Source organism: Leptonotus elevatus, chromosome 4 (assembly GCF_054856555.1).
Source record: "Leptonotus elevatus isolate MCC_2025b chromosome 4, RoL_Lele_1.0, whole genome shotgun sequence".
Lineage (NCBI taxonomy): Eukaryota > Metazoa > Chordata > Actinopteri > Syngnathiformes > Syngnathidae > Leptonotus > Leptonotus elevatus.
Window position 1 is genome coordinate 30676760 of NC_141242.1, and position 25767 is coordinate 30702526.

A 25767-nucleotide genomic window follows, 5' to 3' on the forward strand; every position below is an offset into this window, starting at 1 on the left:
TTATTGTGACGAGGTCCGACAACAACAGTTCACAAATGACATTTCCAGAGCCAGTCACCGCACAACGTCTAGTAAGCTTTCTTCGAGTCTTGAAATTAATGAATGTAGTGTAACGGAACACAGTTCACATACAAATCCGATAACGCCGTTTCAAATATGGGGAGTATAATTAGTTAGATTAGTACGATTATGAAAAAAAAAACGGCGTTACCTAACACCTTTAGTTAAAACGCCGTTATTCCTAACACTGCGGTTTAGTCATTGGCAGGTATATCCTCATATCCAGCTCATCATCCTGATCTCACGTAGCGTGCGTTTGTGTGTTTATATGTATAATGTATTTTATTACATGCAAGGAAGGGACTCGTTTCCTCCATGCTACTTTTCAGTTTAAATGTTTTCAATGTCCTGTTTTTACTTTTGTCACTTTCTGAAAAGTTTTTATTTATTATATGTGTTAAATGACAAAGGATTGAAAGTTAATATATTTAAGTCGTTCTTCCCTTTTTTTTTCCTGGCTAAACTAATTTCCTTGCATAGTTAGGTAATAAGCAGGGCAAAATAATTAATTAATGGTTAATTTTAAATTATTTTTAGTGTGGAGGATAAAAAAAACTACAAAGCTTCCAATAGAAAGTACGCCTGTATAATTTGTAATTGGTTGATTTGACAATGATGAGACTTTAGTAAGGTCATCATTTTTACAAAGTTTGGAGACAGCAATATAGTCTATAATGTTGCTAATCCATTCATTTATCATGTGATATAAAATGTGTTACGTCTCTAAAGTAATTTGCCCATCTCTATACCTCATGCTCAAGGTGTATACAAAGTATGATGAGGGGAAATTGGATTTAACCATGATAATAACAGCATTAAAATAGCTCTTATTAGAGGCACATTCACTACTGTTAATTATCCCCATAATGAAAGGTCATACTCTGCCTGTGCCTGGGCCCAGTTGCCTCAAGCAATGCTATTTAATGAGATTTTCTTGATTATATTAGCCACAGGAAAGTGAAGTCGGGGCCAGTTCCTTTTACTCCCATCTGACATTCAAGATGACGATATGTTTCCTGAAGGCATCACAATGTCAAGAACAGGCTGATTTCGAAAACAATTCAAGCCCGTAAACACGATTGTATCAGCACAAAAGGAACTCGATATTATGTGGCGAGCAATGCTCGTACTTTTGTCGGAATGCAGGCTCTGACCCAGGCAGCGTGCAAAGAACCACCTCCCCTCCTTTGAGGATTAGAAACCACAAAGCCATGCTCATTCCATGCTCACGTTTCCTCGCTCTCGACTGCAGGCTGGAAACCCCCATCGGCCCAGACAACACCAGAGGGAGGACGGGAATACTCTGCCGAAACCTGCCATTTAATTCCCTACTTTGTGGCCTGCATCCAAAGGGCTCATTTTATAGCTGAATTGTTGGTTCATACTGTAGCTGGAATATCACAATTTGATTTGTTCTGAGACGAGCGCCTTTAGACTTTCAAAGATGTCCCACATTTCTTTGGTGGTATATTTTGGGTGCAAGCCAATATGGATCGACACACTGGGTGTGCCTCATTTGCAGACATCGAGGAAGACATGCGTAGACAGCGAATGCACAAGTGTACCAAATAACAAAGCTCCTTTGATGAAAAGAACGAGAGTTGTTTTTTTAAACCGCTGACTTGTCCTCATTCGGGTTGTGAGTGAACTGCAACATATCCAAGTTAATAATGGACAAATGACGGCTTCCACTCCCGCCTGGTCCTCAGTCAATCAATTACAAGGCATTACTGATATAATTTTGTGATTTTCCATTGATATCATTTAACACATTTCATCCGAACTTGCTTTTGTTATTGAAGTTGTTCTGTCCTAACTCCATGTACTGTGACTGTTCTATCCATATGCTACACAGACAGTTAAACAGTTTTTTCATGGCTTTGAGGGCCCATTTATTGTCTTTTTTTCTTCTCTCTTTTTTTGTAAATCGGAAATAAACATAAATGCCATGATTGGGAAGGCCTGTGCTACACGATACCCCAGGTTCTAGGTTAAGAGACATCACATATATGTATTTTCTTATCTTGTAGCTTTGTGTATCTGCATATGTGTACAGTACCTTGTTTTTGTCTCTGGACCTCGAATCTTTAAATAAAGCTAATTAAAAACAGAAGAGTGAAACATTTGCTTTTGGTGTGCATTTAAAGTTAAAGTACCACTGATTGTCACACCCACGTAAAAGCGAAATTCGTTCTCCGCATTTGACTCATCCTATGAGGGAGCGGTGAGCAGCATTAGGGGCCGCGCTAGGGAATCATTTGGTGGTCTAACCCCCCAATTCCAACCCTTAATGCTGAGTGTCAAGCAGGGTGGCAATGGGTCCCATTTTTATAGTCTTTGGTATGACTAGGGACTGAACCCACAGCCTCCCAGTCTCAAGGCGGACACTCTACCACAAGTACTACTTCCCGATAAATCAACCACAAATGTGTTGTTAGAAAGGGCTTAATATTTGAACATCACACCGCCTCATGGCATTTTTCTGGCTGGGGGCCCAGCAGCAGTGGCCACTGAGCTGGTTTGTCATGACGATCAAAGGTTCTGCTTTCCGCTCTCACTCAGTTCGCCTTATTCGACCACCCCCCTCTTTAGTTGGAGCTCGAAGCAGTAGGGCGAGAGTTTTAACCGTGTGGCTTTACTGCTTATTATCCTGGATGCAGATCTTACTGGTTCCAACTAAGCTTTCGAACCCCTCACTGTGCTGACTAACCTTTCTGAGCACAACTTCCTCCTGCCAAAGTCTGTCGCCATCTCCAAGCAGGCTCTTTGCTAATGTTCCCCTCCTCTATCCTGCCTGTGCTTCCGTCTCTTAAACTCTTTCTAACCCCACCATAATCCAGTTTCCCCGTGCCCTTGACGAAACTCTTGATTCCATAAAGTTTTCATTCCCTCTTCTCCCTTCGCACACACAAACACATTCAATGCACATGAGCTCTGAATTTTGATTTAGAGCGGTTTCTTTATACTTGTCTTTGAGATGAGTAAATTTTCTCAAGTGTTGTCTCTTGCTTCTTCTATTCCAATTCACACTTTAATCAAAAGTGTCAATCACTTGCTCAAGGTATACGCAATCCTCCGTACTACCAATCCCATAGACATACACTACTGCTTTTGTCCTTTCAAGGTTACTCTCAATGTCAGGCTACACATATATGTATATATATTAGGGTGACCTAACATCCTCTTTTGGGAGGACAGACCATTTTCTTACGTCCTGTTCGGGCGTCCAGGGTTTTTATACATTCATGAAAATGTCCGGTTGGCATTGCATGACTAATAGGAGGTGAAGTAACTAGTATATATATATATATATATATATATATATATATATAATATATACAATATACAGTGGAACCTCGGAGTTTGAACTCATTTTCAGAGTTTTAACACCCAAGCAAAGCAAGCTAAGCAGAACCAACCTTGAAAACAGGTAGCTCACGTTGCGGTAGTTGAGATGATGCACTGCTCCTTTCCAGCCAGATCGTGAATACTCCCGGAGGTGCTTCATACTCGCGAGTGCATTTTGATTTTTCCACGACAATTTTCTTCAACATGGGCCCAAAGAAAGACAACAGTGCCAGTGGCAGCAAAAAAAACATACAGTGCTACGAACCACAGTGGAATTAGGAAGGAGATTATCGCGCCGTTGTAACTACCGTGACTACTTCCGTAAATACTGGCACGAGGACCCCCCTTAGCTGTTCAACATTGTGCCTGATGTTAAACAACGCACGCAAGGACTGCTTAGTAGTCAATATGCCCAATGTAAAATACACAAACTCAGCACTGAACTAAAACAAGCATTAAGCATAGTGGATGATAAATGCACTGATGCCATCACACCACAACAAAAAAGGTAAGGTATTTTTTTTACAAAAATATTTATTATTTTGAAAAGTAAAAAAAAAACATAAATAGAAATTAAAATGGGAATTTTCTGTTTTTGGAGCTTGGAACGGATTAATTGCATTTACATTATTTCCTATGGGGGGGGGGGTGGATGTTTCGGAAGTTGAGCAATTTGGACTTTGAACACTTCGCAGGAACGAATTATTTTCAAACTCTGAGGTACCACTGTATATATATATATATATATATATATATATATATATATATATATATATATATATATATATATATATATATATAGATATAGAGCAATGAGCAGTTAAATGAAAAATGCAGAACTAGGCCAGCGCATGGCAAGCAAGCAGGCGGGCAGCGAATGATTGGCCCATAAAAAGCACCTGTTTTACTCTCGATGGTGGTGTACAAAACCCGACAGCGTGCAGGTGTTAGTAGTAAGCCAGGCCTCAATCGATGCCATAAAATGACACCCTGATGCTCTCGGGTAGCTGCTTTTCCCCCACTTGGCCTGTTCCAATGTGATTTTTCGTTATTTTTAGAAATGCTTCTTACACTTAGTCACCTGTGTCTAAACATTATTTTTTTTTTTGAGTGAATGAATTTAGATGCGGAAGGCAGCGGTAATTTGTTGGTTGCTCCTGAGATTTCTCTTTTTTAGGAAGGTAATTGTCTTCTTACCAAAAGTGTGCCACAGGACTCATAAGGCTGGTTTGATTTGAATTGGTAGCCCGGGTCATACAGGAACCAACCAGATCAATGTGGAATAGAGTATCCATCAGTACTTTCTCTATGTATTTGATGCATTCGTCATTTTTTGTAGCATGCTTCTGTTTTACCTGTGCACTCCTACCTGTCCTTTTAAATTAATCTGATTTGATTGTCCATTTTTATCATCTTTTCGAAAGCACTTTCTGACAGAATTGAGAGAAGAGTTTATAATGCAACTTCTTTCAATCTGTACATCATTTTTTCAAGATCCATTAAGATAGTAATTGTTGATGCTTTAAGCGTCTCTCATGCAAATTGTTTTTGGCCCGAGCCTCTGAAATCCCAAATCAATATCTGTTCCTTACTTGTACGACACACAGGCACGCACGCACACACGCACCCCCCCCCCCCCCCACACACACACACACACCCACACGCGCGCACACACCCCCACGCACACACTGTGCACTGTTTCCATGTCCTCTAATTCTATTGTTGCTGTCTTTCTGGTTTCATCAGCTTTGACAGCGACTGCCAAAGGAAGTGGATGTTGATTGCTAATCTGAAATTTTAAATTTATGCTTGTATTTATTTGCATAATAAGTACTTTGTGTGCTCAGCTCAGTATATTTCCAACCAAAACCAAAATTTTGGGGGGTGGGCGGCGATAATATTTCCCACTATCAATAAGTCATGTGTATGTTAGGTCAATTGTAGGATGGAAAAAGTAATGGTTCACCAAAAATGATTGTTCTAGGGTTGTAGCTTTACATGTCCTCAATTGAAATTTGAGGCATGATTAACCTCTGACCAAGTGTCAGTATTTGATGGATCGGGTGAAGGCTAGTTCGTCTCCTTCCTGTTTTCTCTCTCTATTGCTCTGTGGCTTGCATGCTCCCTGGCACCTGAACAAAGATGTCCTTTACATCACAAGACAGGTTATTAAATGTAAGATGAATGTGAGGAGTCTCGCTCTAGTGAGTGAAACTTCCATTGCCGGGCCTCTTGGGGCCTTGGCATTTCACAGTTACCCCAGCGCGGTCTGACGTGACAAGGACATGACACCTTGAAGCTCTCATGACTTGCATTACTGCCATCCAACGCCTCATGTCATCCTCTCATTAGATACATTGATGGAGCTGCAGTGGCTACAGTTATTGCCAAGGTTACAGAAAGTTTATTTGTAGCAATATGCTCTTTTATTTGATTTGATTTAATGGGTCAATTGTCATATTAATTGTAATTGAAAAAAACACATCCTTTCTCATGCTATAATGAACACATTCGACAAAAATGTCATTAAATAGAGGGGAAAACAACACCAAGGCTGATAAAATAAAATCATGGCCTTTTTTTTTCTTTTTCTTTTTTAGAATGATGAACAAACAGGTGTCAATGGTTGATCTGATTCCTGAGGGTTGGCCAATTACGTTTATGCCATAGTGACCCAACAGTAAAAAGAAATTCCTGTGTCCATTCCATATCTTTATCTCGACCAGAGGTGGGTAGAGTAGCCAAAAATTGTATTCAAGTAAGAGTAGTGTTACTTCAAAATAATATTACTCAGGTAAAACTAAAAAGTAGTCATTAAAAAAAAATCACTCAAGTACAAGTAAAAAAGTATTTGCTGAAAAGAATACTCAAGTACTGAGTTACTTTTTTTATTATTATTATTATTATTACAAACTAGCACATTGAGGAACAACTAACTCAAGTTTCCAAATCTGTTTTTAACTGCTTTCATTTCAACAACCTCAGTTACTGTATAAAACAACTGAATATGGCAGCTTGTGTACATGCCAGGGATTATGTTAGAGAGGATTTGTGACGATTATTGTATTAAATCTAAGTGTACGCTGAAAATATTGTGAAATGCTAAATGTCTGTAAAATAGCCATCCAGCAGAACAATTAGAAACGTGTACTTTTTAGCCTAAAGCTTTTATGTTTGAATATGCCATCATTGGTACATTGAATAAACAGCTAAACGTTGATATATTGTCTAACCAGGCTCTGACATTATGGAGTCAATTGTTTATAAGTTACCAAAACTATCTTTACCGTTCATAATTTGGGACTTTAGTGGCCACTGCAAATTCATGCCTCCGTAGAACATGTATAGTGGTCTGTTTTGTTTATTAACAAAATGTTTACAAAAGAATCTCAAAAAGTTAATTTTGAAAACTGGGATTCTATAACATAACTAGACAAACGCCTGCCTAAATACAGGAAAGGAATTTACCAGTAAGTCAAACTAACCGCGACGTTTCCTCAGGTTCGACATGAGTTTTTGTATGCCGAGGTCTCGGTTTGTTTTGGCAGACACACAAGACACTGCATTATTGTAATAGATGGACGGTGAGGACGGTAGGCAGTTGGACGGTAGGCAGTTGGACTCTAAGGCGGCGAGCAGCTGTTTGGCCGTGGAATGTTTGATCTCTTCGGTTTCAACATCGGAGAGAGCCGCTACAATTTTCCAAATGCCGCCGGGGGCTGCCGCTAAAGTTTGTGTATGTGGTCATGTGGCTGCATTGTTACATCTGATTGGTATAAGAGAGGGAGTCATGTGATTATTGTTGCTACGTCTGATTGGTAAAACACAGCCATGTGGTAGAACCACAGTCGGCATCTCTGGCAAAATTAAAGTACAGTAAATATCATGTATGAGTGTGTGTGTGGGGGGGGGGTAAACGAGTAACGACTCTAGTGTAGCCCAATATAGCAGAGTAAAAGTAGTGTTTCTTCTTCACACATCTACTCAAGTAAAAGTAAAAAGTATTGTGTGGTAAAACTACTCTTAGAAGTACTTTCCCCCACCAAAAAAGTTACTCAGGTAAATGTAACTCGTTACGACCCACCTTTGATCCAGACCCTCACTTACCCTATTGGGTTCCTATTTTTGGGGTAGTAGGCCACACTTCTACAAAGTATCATGCATGTCGAGTTGCATTTATTTGAATATAATCTGCATCTGTCCTACACTTTATCTTTTAAACTGTTAAAGCAACAAATCTATTGGTGGCCTCGGATTTATGTGCACTACTGCTTCATGTTCCTTCTTCATTTTGGCATCTTTTCTACTTCTTTCTTTATTATCTTCCTCCGCATCCATTTGCTTGGCCTCTGGCTTCCTCACACATTCTCCTTCCTGACTGCTTTATGAGTGCTGTTTTCACCACACCCACCCACACAGGTGTCCTTTTGCAACTTCTGATACACAGTAAGACAGTCATACAGTGTAGCCTTATACTTCTCACATCTCCTTTTTCAGTGCCAGCCAGTACTCACCAACGGGCAAAGTCATGCTAGGTTGTCACGTCTTTTTTTTCCCTTTTTTTTTTAATGTGGCCCCTAATTGGGGATGCCTAAGATTTTGTGAATAATAACTTCCATATTAGAGTTTAATGTTCTTCTAATGAGTCAATTTGTTGGCAAGCATCTGATTAGGACTTTGCTGTTTATAGGAAACCTAAGCTAATGGATGGCGAGTGTTCTGGTTCAAATGCAGCCTTGTCAATTTGTGCTTTTAGTTTACAGTTTGGTTGAACGGGGTTCTTAAAAGTGTCATTGACATAATCTAGTTCCATTATCAATTTATTATCCCACTTATCCTGTTTAGGAGCTGGAGCATATCCCTTCCGGTAAAAGGCAGATTATACCCGGGACTAATTGTCAATCAGTTGGAGTGTGATTTTAAATAGTACATTGAATGTGACTCATTCCACATCAGCTATACAAAAGTCAGATACTGTATGTCAAAATCAAGGTTTGAGGGCCAGATCCGACCAACCACATCATTTAATGTGGCCTGCAAAAGCAAATCATGTATGCACTTTCACGATCTTTGCTGTACCAACATTTTAAATTGTCGTGAAATAAATAATAACTTTTTGATCACCTTTTTACAGTAGCTTGAACAATAACTGAGCAAACTATTATTCTTGATTTCTGATGTCAGATCTGGTAATCAATTCAATTGTTGAATATATATTTATAATACGATGAGACGATTGATCCTTTATTGATTTTCCTCTAAGACAATGTGGCGCCGTGACAAAATGAGTTTGACACCGTGCTATATGTAAACACTTACATGACCTGAACAATAGGTATTCATTTGTAAATTGATAATCTGACTGTAAAGGTATTGGTTAACATCATGGTTTGGGTTTTTCATTGATTGGGTCTCTGGAGTGAATCTGAACACATGTCTTTGAATTTGATTATCTGCATTTATACATACGTTGAGTTTCAGGTGACATCTTGGTGACATGATGATGAGTTAAACACAAAGTTTTTCCCTGAACATTTTTGTTCTATAGGGGATTTTGATTTGGGAAGTTTCACCGAATAAGTGATACATCAGTTCTTATTCCCTTTTATCTAAGACATTTTGTCAGTTGATTTTATTCTGGATTTGTGCTGAACAGACTTGCCTCCGCCATCATTAGCCCTGACAATCATTGAAATATTAATATCTGTCAACTGCAGAGTTTTTGAGAGTGGTTACAGAACACACTTTCAGCACCCGTCAAAATGTACTGAAATACATTGAGGCCCTTTGGACAACACTGCAGGCAATATGGGAACGACATACCCCCACAGATTACCCTGCACATCTGATGGACCGCTACACACTTTAAAAACCTCACCTGCTATATCCTCGTGGGTCTATCTGCCTTGCAGGTTAACTTATAGGAGAAATCAAGCATGTACTCTTTTTGGTGGGATCTTAATGGCATGGCATGGCCATCCCAGGGAGTTTGAAACTGTCTGAGTCAGGCTTGATAAAGCAGCGTTGAAGGAATAAAAGTGAGCTGGAGAAGTCTGATATTGGGTCCATGCCTCCAGGTGAACACACGATCAAATGGAGCCGTTTGTTTGAAGCCAGGCTGCCTGCCTGCGCACGGCTGTGGTTCAGTGATAAAAGGGGAAGCTTTAATAGGTAAGGTTTCGTGTGGTTCCATCACATCCTCTGTTTCTCTATTGGTCATCTCAACTTCAGCTGCCCCAGGGGCACTCAACAGCAACACGATTAGGTACATTTACGCTATTGCAAAAAATATATATAAAATAAATAAAAATCTGCATTAAAAAGGAAAATACGCTGTAGTGTTGACGGAGATGCCAGTGATGAAATTGGCGCCCTATGTGATTTTTTTTTTGCGACTTTGGTTAAGTTTAGGTTGCTACATAGATATAGCACCAAGTTTAAAAAAATATTTTTTTACGAAGAGCCCTTACTGTTTTACTCAACTTTTATCTTCCCTTTATAGTAGAGTGTCCGGACCTTCACACTCCACAGTTTCTTTGAGGAGGGGAGGGACGGAGTTTTTCTTACCTCATTTGAAGTCATGTCTTCGTTTGTCAACTGTGGCTGTCACTTTAAGAACGTACACGTACTCGCATGAACACCAAGAACGAGCCTGACACAGATGCTGCAGTTACGCTTTGGGCCAGAGGTGGCAGTCATGAGTAAAAAAGTGACTAACTACACAAAGATCCTTAAAGCCTAACACATATCCAGAGACCAGGCTATGACCAGTTGTCCACTGAACTCCAAGAAAGGTTGGACAACTAGTTGGAAAGCAGGCTAAGACTGCTGGTGTCTCTCTCCCTGAATAAAAAAAATGTAATCCTGCAAAATAATCTACGTTTTTAATGATTGTACTACTTGTCACCTGATTACGTTTGTTTGTTTTGCACCTGTAATGGATTACAGATGGTTACATTTTAATCTTTGTGTGTTTGAATGAGTTAAATCATTCACTGCCATTGACGGTTATAGACGTCAAAAAAATTATTTTAACTATTTCTATTAGTTTATCATTTTTTTCTACTTTTAACAAGAGTATGAAAACCTAGATTTTTTTTATTATACATTTAGAACAGATATAAAATTTGTGATTAATTGTGAGTTAACAATTGAAGCCATGCGATTAATTACGAGTAAAAATTGAAATCGCCTGACGCCCCTAATTTTTAATAATCATCTCGTCGGGCGATAACATTTTTTTAATTGTAATTAATCGCATGACTTCACCAGTTAACTCATGATTAATCACAAATTTTATATCTGTTCTAAATGTACATGTTCATACTCAAAACTGGAAAAAAAATTAAACTAATAGAAATAGTTCAAAATGAATTTGGGAGGTTTATAGCCGTCAATGGCAGTGAATGAGTTAATATGTAGCCTATGTATTGCGTTACTCCCCAATACAGTTATCATCATGTTCTATCATGCTCAGAAGTACCACTGTTGTCACCACTGAATGTAAAGTATTAATGCATTGATTAAATATATTTGAGAAAATATTTTTGGGGTGGGGTGTGGGTGGGTGGGGTGTTCATCACATATGTATTAGTATGTTATACTCAATGCAATGAGTCAGTTTGCATAGTGACAGCAGGGAAGCACCTTATGGGAAGGGTCCCTACCGCAGTTGGGGAACCGCCATCACAGAAGGCCGACCCCTGCAGCCGGCTCGCTGTCTCCGCCTCCGACTCTCAACAACAACCGAGGAGCGACCTCAGCCTGCCAGGCAGCCTCTACCCCGAAGAAGACCGTCCACGTTCAGGCTGCCCCCTTCTCCCGAACCCGAACGCCATTACTTTCAACCCAACGCGAGCTTCTCCACAAAATGGCAATAATGTTCTCTTTAACGCGAACGGTGGTAAAGTAGTTCCCGTTCTAAAGTCCACCAGGCGTGAGTTAGCCTCGCCGAGGAAGTTTTTCACCCCAGCTTTTGGCCAGGAAAAATCAAGTCTGGGGGGAAAGTAGCGCGTATGATGTGGATCTGGTATATTCTACTCGGCTCGAGAACAGTTGGTAAGTTTTTGAAAGTTTACACGTAATCTAATGGTTTAAGATGCGCGGGTGGCCGCCGGATAGTAAAGAGGAGGGGGCGATGTGGTGTTTTGTATCTCTCCGCCGAAGAACTGAATAACTTTTTATCCCTCTCGAGAGAACGTGCATTTCTGGCGTGAATATAGCCAAGTGTCGTATTGTTTAACGATTGTGCTCCCTTCATGTATGAGTGACTAGCGACAAACGCATTGTTCAAGCAACACTACACGCTTTCCATCCTTCCAGTGTGCGATTTACCCCGAGGGGAGATCGCAGAAGCGAGGCCACTGACAAACTGTTCCCCGGGCGGGCCATGGCAGCCGGGCCCATGCACAGCTTACGTAGGCGGGCTAACCACGGTTCATAACGGGACACTTGGCAATTGATTTCTTCTTCATTTGTGCTGTTTTTCTGCTCGGTAGAACTGGTAAAAGTTGTACCTGCTGTCCCAATGTAGGAGAATTGCCGTTTTAAAGCAAATACTCTGGTAAAATTAAGACTGATTTAACGATTTTTTAATGCTCAACTTGTGGGCAGAGAACAAATATTCCCAGGGTTTGCTCGATAATAATAATAATAATTTTGGTAATAAGTGAAGCGATTAGTCAAAAAATTTTGGGGGTACAAAGTAAGAAAATGATTAAACATTTTAAAAATAATATTAAGACAAAAAAATTATTTTGAAACACTAATTATGTAAGTTTCTTTTGGCCAAACACAATTTATAAATATATATATGTTAGCAAAAACTTGTGAGTTTTAGTGCAGTTTGTGCAGTGTTGCTTGCGGGCAAGGCTTGCTATCTTTGGTAGGGGGCGTGGCGGAGTAACTCAAAACAACTCAAAATTAATATTACGGGCTATATGCCAAGAAGGAGACGGGACTTCCAGGTTCCACACACCAGCGTTTTTTCCGGTTGCTGTTTGCACGTGTGGGCCGTGTACCGTTGCTTGTGCTTCCGCTCTTGTGCCCCTCGGTTGCGCGTTTTCTTCGATGGGTGCGATTGTGTAGTGTTTCTGTCTCAGTTCTCCGAAGCATTTCAAAGACCTCAGACGCTGGGTTGTGTTGGGCTAACCCAGCCTGTGTATCGCAGCAGTGGCCGGAATCGGCGTTGGTGTGTGAAGTCCGTGGCATCTACCCGCTGCGGCTATCGAATATTTTGGTATTTAAATACTGAAAAATTTATTGAATAGTCAAGCATTTGTATAAACATTTAAAAAGTTCATATTCTTGCCTGGTTAAAGAGCAATTATAAATACAGAAGACAAAAAACACATTTGCACTAATGAACAACCAACTGTTTTTTATTTTTATTTAATCAACTTATTTATTTTTTTACTTATGTTTCTGACATCTGTCGTAACAGATGGCAATATAGATGCCCAAACTTTAAATAGACAAGTCATGTCAGCCCTTACGCCATGACACCACAACTTCAAAATAAAAGCATTTCAAGGCTTTTATCTCAATATATTACTTGGTATAAGGCAAGGTTTATTTTGAAGTTGGCTTTCTCACCGCATTGGCTTGACTACAACTTCCTAAGCGGGTATCTGAGGCAGAAATGCCAAAGACTGGTTTTAATCCTAGTATTAATAATCTTTTTTTTTTTTTGATATTATGCCGATTTAGTAATCGTGGTGTGTAATAATTGAAATACTAATAGAATTTCATTGCACAACCCAAAATATTCCTACACGTTTATAAGTGAATGAGCCCGTGTTTATGCATGCACTAAAGCAGTAGTGAATATCTTCTGCAGAAAATATATGATTTTTTTTAAAAATCAGAATCAATGGACCGTACAATGTGGTCTCATGAACTAAACGTGCACAAAGGTTTGTGTTTTCTCAATAGAATACTCATGTTCTAGCCGTATCCTACCTAGACAGCTCGTCCCTACACATCCCTTGTGTCAAACTCACATATCTTCTCCCCTTTATTATACTGTTGTGTACTTTAACAATTTAAACATCCTTTATCTGGAAGTTAATCTGCAGCAGCCTCACATCCTTGCGTCTGTGAACGCGCAAAATAAGCAAGATAGGAGGCATGCTTAGAGCAGTAAAAGGCAGAGGGAAATATTGACTGATAAAGAATGGCAAATCAAAGATAAAATATCAGTCTTTTATTTGTTTAATATAAAACTGTATTTTTTGCTTATGAAATATGCCTCTGCTAAGATGCAGTTTACTGAACCTCTGTAAATGTACCAACCACTAAAGCAAGCAAGTCATGCTGATTTCCAGTACGCTAGCACAAAAAAAAGCCAAACAAACCATGTTTTTCACTTTCTAAGGACTAGTACAGTCTCGAAAGATGTTGTGGCACTGGTGTCAATGAGTTGGAGCTTGTTTTATTCTTACTACAGCACATTAGCTCCAGTTTGCTCTACTTAAATGCTTTGGTTTCTGCACTTTATCTTCATAAAACATGCACTCTATGAGAGAAGAAGGACATTGTATTTGTCCCTTGTGCTGTTTTTGCTGCTCAGGCAGAGTGACAGCTGGCCAGCCTACTGTCCCCATCATCAGTAGTCATTTGCTATTTTGTTGTTGTCTCATAGACACCAAGGCACTTAAGCTGTTGACAGTCTATTTTAGACTGATATTTGCACAATGCATCCAGTGCCGTATTACTCGAGCAGTACATTAAACAAGAGTTTCCTAAAATTTAATACATACAAAATGTAGGGCTGGGTCATATGGTCTAAAAGTCGCTAATATGAACCCCCCGCCGCCACCCTAAACCCCCCCCCCCTCCCCACACCCAACAACAACAAACACGCACACACATGAACACACACTAGTATTTGATTTCTTATTTTAATAGGAAAAAGTAGGGCTGCTCAATGGAAAAAAATAATAACCATGATTATTTTGGTAATAACACATAATTTTTGTTCAAAACAAGAACACGTTTGAACATTTAAAAATATTAAGACAAATATTTGAACCACTATAATTATGTAAGTTACTTTTGGACCAAGCAGAATTTATAATAATATATATTATTTTTAAGGTAGGGTGCAGCGTGTGCAGTATGACTTGTGGGGTGTAAGCTAGTTTTGACAGCGGTGTGTGGTGAAAGAACTTGTGTGGGGGCATGCCTCAAAACAAGTCAAAATTAATATTATTAGGGCTGCAGCTATCGAATATTGTGGTATTCGGATATCCTACTCAAAATTCTAACAAATAATCGGGTATATGGATAGAAATAAAAATATACCTGTGTGTATACTTTCTTGGTTAAAAAACAATTATAAATACACAAGGCAAACACATTTGCATGTAGTAGTTAACAAACAACTGGTTTTCATTTTTAGATTTTAGATTTTTAGATTTTTTTTTTTATTGCTTAAACTGTGCTTGTCAGCACACTATTTTCCTCTGAAACAGTGAGATTTAACACAAATCCCTCCCCATAGATTTTGGTCAATGGAACTAAAGTGGCATCAGACCCCACTATAGCGATTTTGTTGGCTAAATAAATAGCACATTTGAGTAAGCCTGATTTATTAATAAGTGATCAGTAGGAACGGCAAATTAGTCAGGCTGTCAGCATCAAAGTGTGCACAGTCCATCAATCCATTTCCTAAACCGCTAATCCTCACGAGGGTCGCGCTGAAGCCTACCGCAGCTGTCTACGGGCTGTAGTATTTGCACCTTTGTAAAGTAATCAGACGGCTGAAGCACTTTGCCGCTGCTTGCTAACGCGGCTAGCTTGCTGCTTGGTGTTGGTAGCTCACTGTTAGCTAGCAGTCGCCGCTAAACGCTGGCAACAGGCGCCGTACAATACAATGTCATCATAATTATGTCTTAGCGCTCATAACTGGAGCTTGTACGTGACTTCAGGACGAAGTTGTGTTACTGACGTCCGTTGCAACAGTTTGGTGCGTTTATATTGCCGTTGTTCACGAACTCTGAAGAGACTAGCATGTCGTCAGCCCTTATATCATGACAACACGCTTCTGGAAACAACTTCAAAATAAAAAATTATAAATTGTATTGACACTTGGGGCTTACTTCACATCTGTTGGAAACTTATTCCAATTTGCAGCAAAACAGTGCTTCAGTGAGTGAAGAAAAGTAGAATCACTGCTTTATAGTTCATTTCATACTCTATATGCTTACCAAACCGTACGTTAAACATTTAAAAGCATTTACAGAGTGAAAGAGTTTTAATAGGAAAAGTAAAGAAAGAAAAAAAAGCTTACTAAAATGACTAAAGAGCATACAATGCAAGAGTAAGATTTTCAAAAACATTATTTAAAAAATATTGAAAGACTTAAATCATAGGTATGGGAAAAGACTCATTCAAAATTGCATAGTTTTTAACCTGGATTTAAACGCATTTTCACTTTATTTGGTATGTTTGTAATTTTTATTCATTCATATTATTCACTGTGATAAGCAAGAATACCAGCAACAAAAAGTAGAAACAAAATAACTGATTTTTTAGGGCTGATTTTTTTCTTCTTCAAAAACTGCAAAAACACACATTGCATAATCAAAGAGTTACAATACATAATTCACTGGGCTTTCATCCTCAATTCCCAGTATTAGTGGTTGAGACGTCAAACAAAATATCCAGGTTTAAATTATAAACAACACATCTTTTCAGTCTCTACGATTTTTGTACAGTCCTGGATATCATTTTTTTTTTAGCAGTGTTAAAAGTTTCATGTTTTTTGTCAATATTTCTAACGTGTTTTAAAACATTTTCAAATTGTGTGTTTTTTTTTGTTTTAAATTGCATCAAAGTAGAAATGTTGGTCATAACAAGGCAGCTCATCTCGTCTACTGCCGGTATATCTCTCTGGCTCATCATGTGATTGATCAAATGTTAAATGAGGTGAAACTTTAAGTGGACAACATGCAACAGAAAAATACTGCATTGGCGTTGATTGACTGCCCAATTATGTTTGTGGCGTATACCTGCCCTCTACCATAAGTCAGCTGGGATAGGCTCCAGCCAGCATCCCTGCCACCCTGCTCACAGTGCTCAGGTTAAGTGGCATAGATGATGGATGGCTATCCAACATGTTATCATCTAAAGTGGGCTGCCAAATGCATGTGGTGATGACAATGTTGTGTTTAATTTTGGTGTGTTATGGTTTAGTGGCCTCATGCATACTTAATCTTAATCACAATACCTCTTTGACAGTCACTGGTTTGCAAGCCTAGACTTAGAGGACATACTAAATGTTGATAGTGCACACATATGCCGTAAGAATATGTTTTACAGAATAACAGAAATTGCATACAGAAGATTTTGTAGAATTATAGCAACCTGACCGGACTTAAAGTGCCAAGTCATGCCTTGCACATTATTGTCTGCTTACTGAGATGTTTGCAACTAACAATGATTGTATCATTGTAATAATAATATAAATGTATCATTGTGATCAGGCCAAGTTCATCCATGAGGTTGGTGGGTCGAGCAAAAAAAAGAAAAGAAAAGGCCATTAAATAACAAGCACAGAAAATTTTTGTACACCCCTGATTAGATTTTTTATTGGTGATGTAATTGAAATATTTCATATTTGGATGTCTAAATGCACACATTTCTAAATTCTTGACCAACATGTCTGCACAGCCTGTGATAGGTTCAAAATCAGTCAAGCAGGTAAACATCACATTTCACCGTCATGGGTTCTTATCCCTACCATGTCGGTTTTGGATCAGGAGCTCATCTGCCCTGAAGGAACAGCACACCAACCTATTATGATAGATTCCTCCTTCACTGACCTCTGCAGGAAGTCACAGATTTTTCACTGCGCCTGCACACATTCAAACATGTACATGTTTATTAAAATGTGCAAGTCTAGACATAAATGTACCAAACAGTCTTCATAATTATGCATATTTAAAACTTCACACAGGGACAAATGTGCATATGAAAATACACCGTGCACAAACGTTCAAATTTGTTGCATTTTATAATAGTAGCCGAGCTCAAGACTGCATCCAAAATGGTCACATATGCGACCTTTTCTTTGGTGTTTGTGAGTAAGAATTTCATCTGGTCGTGTTTGTTTGACTGCATACAATTTAAATGCTACCTCCAACGAGGCATGGGTCGATATCATATTCTGACGGTATGATAACCTTGAGCAAAAATATCACGGCGAAAATTTAAAAATATATAAATAAAAATCAAAACAAACGCTGTACCTTAACTGAGCAAAATCTGCAGCTCAAAAATAGGGTGTGTATAGGAAAATTCATTGAAGAGACGCATTGACTTCAACCTCACATTTTTGCTAGAGAATCTCAATGGATTTAAGTAGAAATATCATTTTCTGTGACCTCGTAGCTCTGACTGTCATTACCAGAAGAACAAATTCACCACCTACCACTCTCATGACATTTCTCATCTTATTAATGTCTTTGCTTGTCATCTCACTTCTGTGTCTGAGTTGGCCTTTTACAGACAGCACATAGATGGTCATTTTAGGGGAATGGCCTTTTAGTTACAACATCATCTGCCAGTTTAAACACTGTCTATTATCTGCCTTTTTTCTTTTTTAAGAAAATGCACACTATGGTCATAGTCTCTCTGTTGCACATCCTTCTATTTTTTTGCTGGATTTTGCTCTCTCTGCGTGTTGATCCTTCTTTTTCCCAATCTCGCTTGCTTTGCTCTCGGGTTCGGTAGATGTAGCTAATTTCTTGTGATTTCCAACTTCTGTAGTGACTCTTTGGCCTGACTACACAACTGGGAGTTAATTAATTACCAGTTTGTAGTCTAGAAGACAAAGGCGGTATATTTTGCCTTATTTAATGTACCTCTTTTTATGCCAAAGGTTTTTCTTCTTCCTCCCTCTTAACATATATTCCTCTGATGATTCATCGTGTATTTGAAACGCTGTATTTGAAACACTGAAAATAATTAAAGTGGAGCTTCAATTAAGCTCGTCATTTTAGATCTCAATTCATTAAATATTTTAGATGAACAGCTTTTTCAATTATGTATCATAATTATTTTAGATTAACATAATCTAAGAACAAGAATGATTAATGGAAATTCAAACATTTTCATAATCAATGTGGAATAATTAGTTCACAGGCGAATCTAATATATGTGAATTTCCAAACCAACTCAGTAGTGTGTCTGGCCCATTGGCCTCCATGTTCTTGTATGTACTCCCTACATTGCGTTGGCATGTTCTTGATGACAGATGGCCTCCCGGGGCTAGACCAAGGCACCAATCAAATCCCGGACAGTCTGAAGTGTAACATGGAGGCAGTGGATACAACGATGTAAGATTGGACTGGATTCTAGTTCCATCAATAGTCTTCATTATCCACATTCTTGTCACGCGGCATTGTCATGCACCAAAACCAACTCACTGCACCAACAATTAATGATAAAAGGTGTTGGTGTTGTTATTTACAGTAGTTGGGCCATGATAGTCCAAAGCATAGATTCTGAACAGATATAATATGCTTAGGGAGACTACTGATTTGCTTTGTCTAGTTATTTTGGGCACAAGTCTACTCTTGCAGAAGATTACTTTTTGTCTAAATAGTGAATGGCCTGCCTTTATAACTAAACCTGAATTCAGCAACTACTTTTTGTGACATAAACCCAAGATGATGTTAATGGATTCCGATACTTTTGAAAATACTGGTGTGGAAATACTATGTTATCAAATATTACCTTTCATGAAACATATGCAGGTTTGTCATTTGCATTACCCTTGATTTTTTGGTCTCTAATCCATGCATTGTCACAAATTTCTGAGGTTTGGTCATGCTAGGGAGAAGAGCAGTTCTTGTGCACCACCATTTTCCTCTTCTGAAAGCCTACCATAAGTTCGTAGTAACTTGAAGGTTGCTTTTGAATAGCCCCGTTTCCACTTCAGGACGTTCGGGGATAGGGAGGGGGGTAGGGACTTACAGGAACCGTCCTCTCAGCCGGTGTACGACCCATTTTGCGTTTCGATCGCTGTGTGACGGTTTCTCCCGTGACGTCACCCAAGCACGGCGCGGCGAAAATCAGAGCGAGGAAAGAGGAAATCTTCAGGCGGTTGCCGTTTTTTTGGCTTTTTATTTTTGTGTACTTTGCGTGGGTGGATGGTTTGAGTGAGAGGAGATGGTGTCTCCAGGGCTTAAAGTACTCTGGCACGGTGCCGGATTTCCAGCGTAAGAGCCACTATCAAATCAGAAGCAGAGTAGGGCTGGTCTTGTATTGAAACAGCACAATGACAAATCCAGCTAAGTAAACAGTTAACATTGTGGGGAATATTTGACATGTCTGGTAAAACACCACCAATGCGGAGAGAAGGTCAACTTCAAAATAAACCTTCCCATACCAAGTAATATGTGGAGCGCAATGCCATGCTTTTATTTTGAAGTTTTTCCTGGGAGCGTTTTGCCTGTCGCGGTGCAACGGATGACTTGACTCGTCTTACAGAATGTGTGTCTGCCGTAAATTACTGCGACCAAAGTCAAGAAAACAACTTTGCCAGTGTTTTGGGCGTCTACAGTGTTAGCGCGCTAACAGTGTTAGCGGCTGCATTTAGAGGCATCTCTACTTTTCAACGGCAGTCTAATCGATGTGATGATCGCACACTTTGATAAACTGAGCATACTCATTGTGCAGTCGGCAAAATCACAACTGTGGTTCTGATGTCACTTTGTCTCACAGACCAAAAACTATTCAACTAATTTCATTCACTTTAATTTCATACAAAGTGCTGTACGTGGAGTAAAAATCAGTCATGGAATAAAGACAGGTAAAACAAAAATGACACCAAATAAATTAATAAATATAATAAGTGGTTAAATGAATAAGCGAATAAAACAACACAAGTAAATAAAATAAATAATAAATTAATAACAAAATACAGCACGCACCATAAAACATTGAAACAATGAGTCTCATGCCGAGTCAAACGCCAAGGGTAGAGAGGGAGGTTGCCTAATATTTAACAGGTCATTCGAGATTTGTCTAAAATCTCCCTAAATTTTTAGAGAGGAAAATAATGTGATGAATAATGTGACGATCATTAGTAAGTGGAAATGTATTTTTAATTTAATTTTAGTGAACAAAAGAATAATCGGACACCAGCGAACGATTTCCAACGCCCTTTTAAAGTCCGTTGATTGTAATGTGCCGCAGGTACGGTGCTGAAGGAAACGCCCCCCCCCCCCCCCCTCAACTCTGGTACTGAAAAAAGATGAAAACAAGTCTTAGGGCATACATGACATAAGATGTATAACCATATATTTGAATCGGGACCTTTTCTGGCCATGGAATTATTAGTTTCATGTTATGTATTAATCAATTTATTAAAAAAAAAAAAAAAAACACAAGTGGCTGGAAACTGCATAACATTGCGTTTAAAAATTGGGTCATCACAACTGGAAAACAGCTCCTGGGAGAGGGCAACACAGTCACAGTACACTGAATGATCCGGATGCAAGGAAATGATGAAAGGAGTTTTGTCATAATATGATTCCTGACTGTGACTGGCTGCAAGCCCTGATATCATTCACAGGCTCTAAAATTATTTTACTGAATAGAAGATGTATCCTAACAAGTTTTTGAGATTTCAAAAATGTTCACACAAACAGATCAGTTATTTCCGCCGCCTCTCGTTTTGCCTGCACAATGCAGTGAGTGCACCAGTCTAGTGCAGGCACTGCTTGTTGTACTGGTTTGCACCTGCCTTTCACGTGCAGTATTTAAAACGCGCAAAATGAACTGTGTGGCAATTTTGGGCACTTGGTAACAAGAAAAGCAACAAAGAAAAGCTATAGAAAGAAAAAGCTAAGGATGGGAATAGGGAACCCAGTGTCTGTTTGAGGCAGGGAAATAGTTGGGAAAGGCAATTCTCTTGTGCACATACAGTATGATTCACTTAACTGTCTGTTTGCATGCATGGCTTCCTTATAAATCGGACCCTCATTAAGGCCAGACTTGATCTGCTGCTTTGTGAATTATTTTGCCCGTGTGCATGTGTAGGGTGTCTTTAATTGATGAAGGCCAGCTTTACACTAGTGCTTACTTTTACTGCAGGCTTCAGTGAGTTTAAGTAACAGAATGGAGAATCCTCTCCATTCATGCACGCACACACACAAACACACTCACACCATACACACATCCTCAGTGAAACAGCAAAATCACCTCCTGCTGCTCCACAGAGCCTGATTATGTCTCCAGCCCATTGAGAGTAGTGTATATTTTAAAAGTGTGCTCTTTATCTTAGAACGTGTGAAGGCTTGGGTATTGTTATTCAGAGCTTGGTTATGAACATCCGATCCTTTTCCCTCACTCTCTAAACTTTACATTAACACTTGTAATGACATTTTTCCTCACTCAATTCACTTTCCAAACTTCCTTATGCAAAAAAATATGTAAATTGCCAGTTAAACCCGGTTGCGAAATACATTACATTACAGTACATTCAATTTACAACTCATTTGAAATTATGTTTATACCCAGGTGCAGGAACAGGCTGAGAAATTGATTTTCACTTTTTGTTGTTACAGTCAATGGCAGCAATTTTGTAAATTGTTACTGCCACAGAAAAGACTACTTCAGTCTTGTCTGTATGTTCTTCATTTGCATCATGATTTTTCAGATGGATGTGTTGGATTTTCTTTGTACATGAACGTCAGGTGAGTTGTTATGATTTTGAGGATTTACTTTTCACCCAGAGAAAATGATTACATTACACTGTTTTGCTAATTATTTAGAGCTGTCAAAATTATTCGAGTAATCGATTAAAAAAATTCATCAACTATTTTAATAAAAGAGTAATTGTCTTGAGCCATTTTTCAATTTAAAATTGCCCAAATCCTCTGATTTCAGCATATCAACAGTAATTATTCACTGATTTCTGAAGTCCTTCATGAAAGAAGACTGATTATCTTTGGAAAACAATGACCGAAACGGTAACAACATAATTTCCAGTTTTTTTAATCGCTATACAAATGCGTTTAGTCCGCAGAGGCGGTGTGAGGGTGGGGCCGCACGCAATGACGTCAACCGTTTTCTCAGGTTGGGAGGGGCTGGTGTTTGGAGAGCAAAATAACGTAGAATTTCTCATACAGGGGCGAATGGAGGAAACACAACTTGGTCATGTTTTTAGTGAGGAATTAGCATTTTAACATGGCTAAAAGCTCCAAAAAGTTGATTTTTCATGTTGCAGTCCCTTTAAAGGCTGCTAACCGTGCCACTAGCCTTCACACATAGCACCGGGTGCTATCTCTGCCTTATCGCCAGCAAATCTGTGCTTGCGATATGTTACCACCGTTGTTAACTTCTTCAGCATCATGTAATGTGACAAAGCATGGTAAGAATAAATGAATCAGAAGGTTTGCTTGCTGTCATTTCCATTGAAATCATCCATGTTCCCTTGTGAGCATTTCGTTGTTCTCAGTCATGATTGGTTAACTGTAATGAGTGGTGGCCTGAAATAATGAGGGGGGCATGTTTGTTTCCTCAATAGTAAAGCCCTGCAACTAGTCCATCTTAAACCTTCGACTGTCTTGACATTCAGGAAAAGGGTTAAGTCACTCAAGTGTGCAACGTGACAGGACTCACAACAAGGTTGTGAAAGGTGCTGCTAAGGTTATTATTGGCAATGTTCAAGAATCATGGAATACATGATCTTTTTTGGCCCCCTCACAAACACACACAACACAAATATTCTTCTGTGCTTTCTCTCATGCCTCCAATCCAATTGTGTAATTGTCTTGATGTCTCTCAAACAGCCGACCCTTTGTAGTCTTTTAGCATGGTTCCGTGTCAAAGGTGAATGCTGTTTCCTGCTGATGGTATTATCATTATTCCTCTTATTTTCTCTTCATCTGTGAATGATGAAAACATTTTTTTTGCTACTCTCTTACTGGCAAGCATTTCTTATGCCCTGAATTTCACCTCAAAGTCAGGTCTTTAGGCAATTTGGTCACTGGCAGCAGTTACATATAGCGCTTTCACAGAGTACAGAGTACAGAGTGCGATTTTTACAAATAATGATTCACTAGCGCCCCCTAACTCCCCAGTACATGGTCCCAAAATTCCCAAACTTCACATGTATGTTTATCGTCATGACCTGAAGGTATCTCTATGACAATAGTTGGTTCTAAATATAGCGCCACCTAACCCTTGGGGGCGGAAAAAAAAATGCAGTATTTTTTTACAAAATTTGGATACGCTTTGTAAGTGTGATAATTAAGTCATTTGTGAATATTCTTTTACTTTTCACCACTCAAAATGTTCAGTGGCATCAGACCTATCCATACATATGTACTTTTTATATTTTTTTAATGCCCTCTATGGACAATAAAAGCAATATTGTGCTATGATTAAAACTAACGACGATGTGTATATATGTACTTAAAAAAAATGCCAATCAAGGCAACTCATTGCCCAAAAATATAGAATGACTTTTGAGGGTCTTAACATTGACCAAAACTCATTGAGCTTTGCACACTCGTCACACTTGGCCAAAAAACAAAACAAAACAATCCATATGTAAAGGTTTATTATGCCATTTTCAAAGAAATTTGGCTTCGAATGTGACACTACCCCAACCTGCAAGTACCCCAAAGTGGCCCGGGCTGCGAGGGCCCTTTATAGCTGCTTGCAGCTCTGGCTGTATCATTTATTCCATTAATTCATAGAATAATCAAATATAAATTGTATTTTTGCATTTTTAAAGTTTATTACAAAACATTTTACCCCTCAGAAGCATAAGGCATGTCTTATGCCTTATGTCTTATTTTGATTAAACACAAAATAATTGGTCTTCTTTCATGAAGGACAGCACAACAGAAACCAATAATTACTCTTGAGAGGCTGAAATCCAATGATTTTGACAATTTAAAGTTAAAGAACACCGACTATTACTCTGATTAAAATTGTTGTCGATTAGTTTGATAATCGATGAATTGATTAATCCCCAGCTTGTTTTGAAGCACTCTTGATGTAAGAAAATGCTTACTCTTGCACATTTTTGCAATTGAAGTTCGTTATGCCAATAGGTCACTAATGGCTTCAAGGCACAAATCTCTTGGCAGCAGGCATAGCTCCTGAGTCTTTTAAGCGCAATGAAGCTAGCCATCCGTACACCCATTTTCAGCAGAGCTGCATAACACCATTCCCTGGTCAGTGCGACACTCATTATTGCTTGCTCCGTGGTGTCAGATCTCAGCTAAAAGGCCATGTTTCACATTTATGCCTATTAAGCACAGTAAAATGCCTCAGACAATGCCCTGGCTGATTTGTGAAACCAGAGTCAGTGCATAAATATGTGCCTTGTTGTTATGTATTGTGTGTAATGTCTTCTGATATAATTTTTCGTAATATTTTTGCGATTTAATTTTTTTAAGAATGGAGATGAACAACAGTATTTGACTTTGGGGTTGATGAATGCAAATTAAATCCATCTTGCAGGTGAATTTCTTTCTGCAATGGTCGTCAGTCTCAGTTTCTTGTATCTGCTTTTTTTGTTTTCAGAGAGCCAGCTGCTTCCAGGGAATAACTTCACCACAGAGTGCAACATCCCTGGAAATTTCATGTGTGGAGATGGGAAGTGTGTCCCGGGAGGGTGGCAATGTGATGGATTGCCCGATTGCTTTGACAAGAGTGACGAGAAAGGCTGCCGTAAGTCCACTGTATTTGATCATGGTTTTGTCAATCCTAGCCATTAAAAAAGGAATCCTTGCTAGTATTTTTTACTATAGCAAATTTTGGCCATGTAGTAGTAAAATGGTAACCTTGCTCTGCAAGATGAATTCTCGCGGTATTTGTGAGTTCACAAACTCCTGAGAATACATCTTGTACCGAGCCCATTGCATTCCACCGATCCGAACCAACCACAGAGCAACATTGTGTTTGGGGCGTGATATGCACCTGTGATGAAACCAGAAAGCCAGCGCCAACGCCGGGGGGGAAACAAACAAACAATTAATTCTGTTGTCGCAGAATTACTCCCCGTTACCTTGTTGAACGTTGCACAGAGAGAGGCCCTTTGTGCATTTTTAGCTGGTAAAGATGGAGGAAGAGGAAAGAAGGATAAGAATAACGAAAAACAATAGACTCTAATGTTTGTTTCTCAGGTGGAAAAGTGGTCCAGTGGTTAGCATCAAACACTGAGCTGTGACACTTTCTGTTTGGAGTTTGCACGTTTTTTTTCCCTCCTGTTCTTGTTTTCTCTTGGCATTCGATCTTCTTCCCCAACGTCCAAAACAAAAATTTGGGATGGATGAAACATTTTGGATGGATGGATGGACAGAGTATTTATTTATTTATTTGTTTGTTTAT

At 39.0% G+C, this 25767-nt stretch overlaps 1 protein-coding gene across 1 annotated transcript in view; it reads left to right on the plus strand.

Moving 5' to 3' along the window:
* Positions 1-11058: 11058 nt before the first annotated feature.
* The window catches only part of LOC147176484 (low-density lipoprotein receptor class A domain-containing protein 3-like), a 62849-nt gene continuing 48140 nt past the window's right edge, over positions 11059-25767 (plus strand). Inside the window, exons 1-2 of the mRNA XM_086074909.1 lie at positions 11059-11466; positions 24961-25107. Coding sequence (XP_085931035.1) covers positions 11424-11466; positions 24961-25107 — 190 coding nt within the window. The 5' untranslated portion in view covers positions 11059-11423. The remainder of the gene's footprint in view (positions 11467-24960; positions 25108-25767) is intronic.